Here is a 2514-nt window from a genome sequence, read left to right as displayed (position 1 = left end):
GTATTAATATAAAGTATTAAATCAAAATAGAATGACAAAATTATAAAAATATTAAATATTCGCCATTGGAGATAACCAAGTTGTTTAGGTTTGTTGGCTTTATGATTTGAAAACGAGTGGTATATTATTTGGAGCAATGGACACATAAAGTGGGACCTTTTAATTTGAATATTACAATCCGAATCGTGATTAAAAAATAAGGCTTTTATATTTTTTAAAAAAATAAAATCAAAAAGATAAATATGCCTATTTACATTACTTTTCGGTGCAAATTAATTAAGAGAAAATCAAATCAAGAGGAGGAACCAGAAGCTGCAAATCCCTGAAACTCCATTTTTCTTGAGCCTGCAATACAATTTGGACGCTTCATAAACACATGAAGACTGACAATGAAGTTCAATAAGAAACCTCTCCTTCTCAAGGACCAAAGCAAAACCACCTTTTCTGCATTCACATCACAAACAAATCATCATCAATATCAGTCTCAAATATAAAACTTACAATAGAATCATCATGTGATCTCCTCCAAGTCACGTGAATTGTGCAATTTATTGGTCAAGCTTCTTCTAATACGTGGAAGGTTTGTTTAGTTAGTGAGGGTGTTGAAATAGCTTGATAGCTGTATTTATCTGATATGACCCAATCATTTCGAGTCGAGTTTGTCAATTTTAAAGGGGGGAAAAAATTAAACAAGATAAGGTCAAGCCGAGCAAGCCCGAATATGAAGAAAGGTTCTAGGCTTGCCTAGCTATGAACCCTAGCTCCACGTAATTATCATTTGTATGCATGCAGTTAAGAAGAAACTAGGTTTTTTATGAATGAATGAATGAAATAATGAGAGGATTGAATATAATATGTTAACCTTGCAGTTGGTCTAGCACATGATCTCAATCATTTTGATCCAGGTCATGCCAATTTTTTTTTTAAAAAAGAATTAAATGAGATTAGATCTAGTTGAGCCAGCCCAGATACCAAGAAAGGTTCTAGCCCTGCCATCTTCGAAGTTGATATCATATACTCCCTCCGTTTAAAAATATAAGATATTTTTAATTAAATTTCATCTTTCAGTAAAATAGTTATTTACTTTTAAACTAATCCTATTTTTTTATATTTACTCTTATTAAACACTCTATAATAAATATAGAGTCATTCATCAATAGACACACTTTTGAAAAAAAGATAATAATTACATCTTGAAAGATTAAAAATGTTTTATATTTTTTAACATTTAACTCCTTAAAAAATGCTTTACATTTTTTAATGGAGGGAGTGTGTGCTTGTAGTTAACCTTGTAGTTATAGTCGAACACATGACCCAATCAATTTTAAGTAGACAAGAAAAAAATAATTAAATGATATCAGGTTAGATTGAGCCAGCCCAGATACCACTCATGTCAATCCTACCCAGCCATGATCTCCCAAGTAGATATCATATACATGCATGTAGACTGTAGTTAAGCAAAGACAGGCCTTTTGATGAAAGAATGAGGGTTGAATGAATGTATTTTCAAGTCGAGTCAGGTCAATTATAAAAAAGAATTAAAGAAGACCAGGCCAGGTTGAGCCAACCCAAACATCAAGAAAGGTCCCAATTTGGCCCTGGCCAAGAAACCTCCTATAGATATTATATATATGCATGTGTAGTTATGCAAAAAGAAACATGACTTTTGATGAATGATGTATTAATAATAAATAACCTACCTTGGAGTTGGAGTTGGGTGATTGTTTCTTTTTATCGTTATGAGAATCAACTCTTCGCTGTGAGGAATGGCGGCCGGAAGCTCCACCGGTTTTTTTCTCATCTCTGGCTTTGTTGAAGATGACTGTAAATCCTTCTGCTGAAGCTGGATCATTCACATCCCATTCCCCAAACTTTGGTAAAGGCCTTCCTTGCTCTTGCTGCACACAAACAAACACATTTAAATCCCAATTCAAATCCAAATCCAAATCTAAATCCAACGATTCTTTCACAGATGAAAATCTTACCGAAGCCATTGGAATGAAGGGGAAAGAGATCAGGGGAAAGGATGTGATTGAAATAACAGAGACACAAGAAATTAATAATTAATAATAAGAAGGAAACAAGGTGGGAATTGACAGGTTTTATGGATGGATGAGAATTCCCCTTAATTATTATGTTCCCTTTATTTTTTTTAACCTTCACTTTTTTCCTTTCTTTGGGTTTTTGGTCTTGGGAAAAGCTCAGAATATCTGATGGATGAAATTGAGAGGTTTATAATAATTTATAAACAATTAAGTTGGGTTATGTTTGTTGTTTCTGGCCAACTTGTCGTTGACGCGTTTGATTTGAGAGAAATGTGCTATTTTTAGGGGAGTATCAATCGAATAAATCTTAGACAAACCAGGACCACCGTACGTTTTATTTGATATCCCCATCAACAAATCTCATCACTTCAGTTACAAAAATTAATCACACTTTGCCATTTATAGTAAGCATGTATATAGCTTTTCCACAGTGTTTCCATAACTATGTTTTACGTACTACCCAAGAGTC

The 2514-nt window shown here is 33.4% G+C and overlaps 1 protein-coding gene across 1 annotated transcript; it reads right to left on the bottom strand.

Moving 5' to 3' along the window:
* Positions 1–249: 249 nt before the first annotated feature.
* Positions 250–2036, bottom strand: LOC129307962 (protein NOI4-like). The gene is made up of 3 exons (XM_054948914.1): positions 1986–2036; positions 1701–1898; positions 250–444 (listed from the first exon to the last, which is right to left on the bottom strand). Exons 1-3 carry the CDS (start codon positions 1992–1994, stop codon positions 418–420), a joined length of 234 nt encoding a protein of 77 aa, XP_054804889.1. The 5' UTR covers positions 1995–2036; the 3' UTR covers positions 250–417.
* Between the last annotated feature and the right edge of the window lie 478 nt (positions 2037–2514).

This window comes from Prosopis cineraria, unplaced genomic scaffold, assembly GCF_029017545.1.
Source record: "Prosopis cineraria cultivar Desert tree isolate PC_DT_omini unplaced genomic scaffold, ASM2901754v1 PC4, whole genome shotgun sequence".
Taxonomy (NCBI): domain Eukaryota; kingdom Viridiplantae; phylum Streptophyta; class Magnoliopsida; order Fabales; family Fabaceae; genus Prosopis; species Prosopis cineraria.
This window is presented reverse-complemented; position numbering and strand designations above follow the sequence as displayed.

Excerpts from the sequence above, each read along its gene's own strand:
- LOC129307962 (XM_054948914.1), bottom strand. Across the intron at positions 445-1,700 it reads CACCCAACTCCAACTCCAAG|AAAAGGTGGTTTTGCTTTGG; the intron begins GTAGGTTATTTA and ends ATGTGAATGCAG.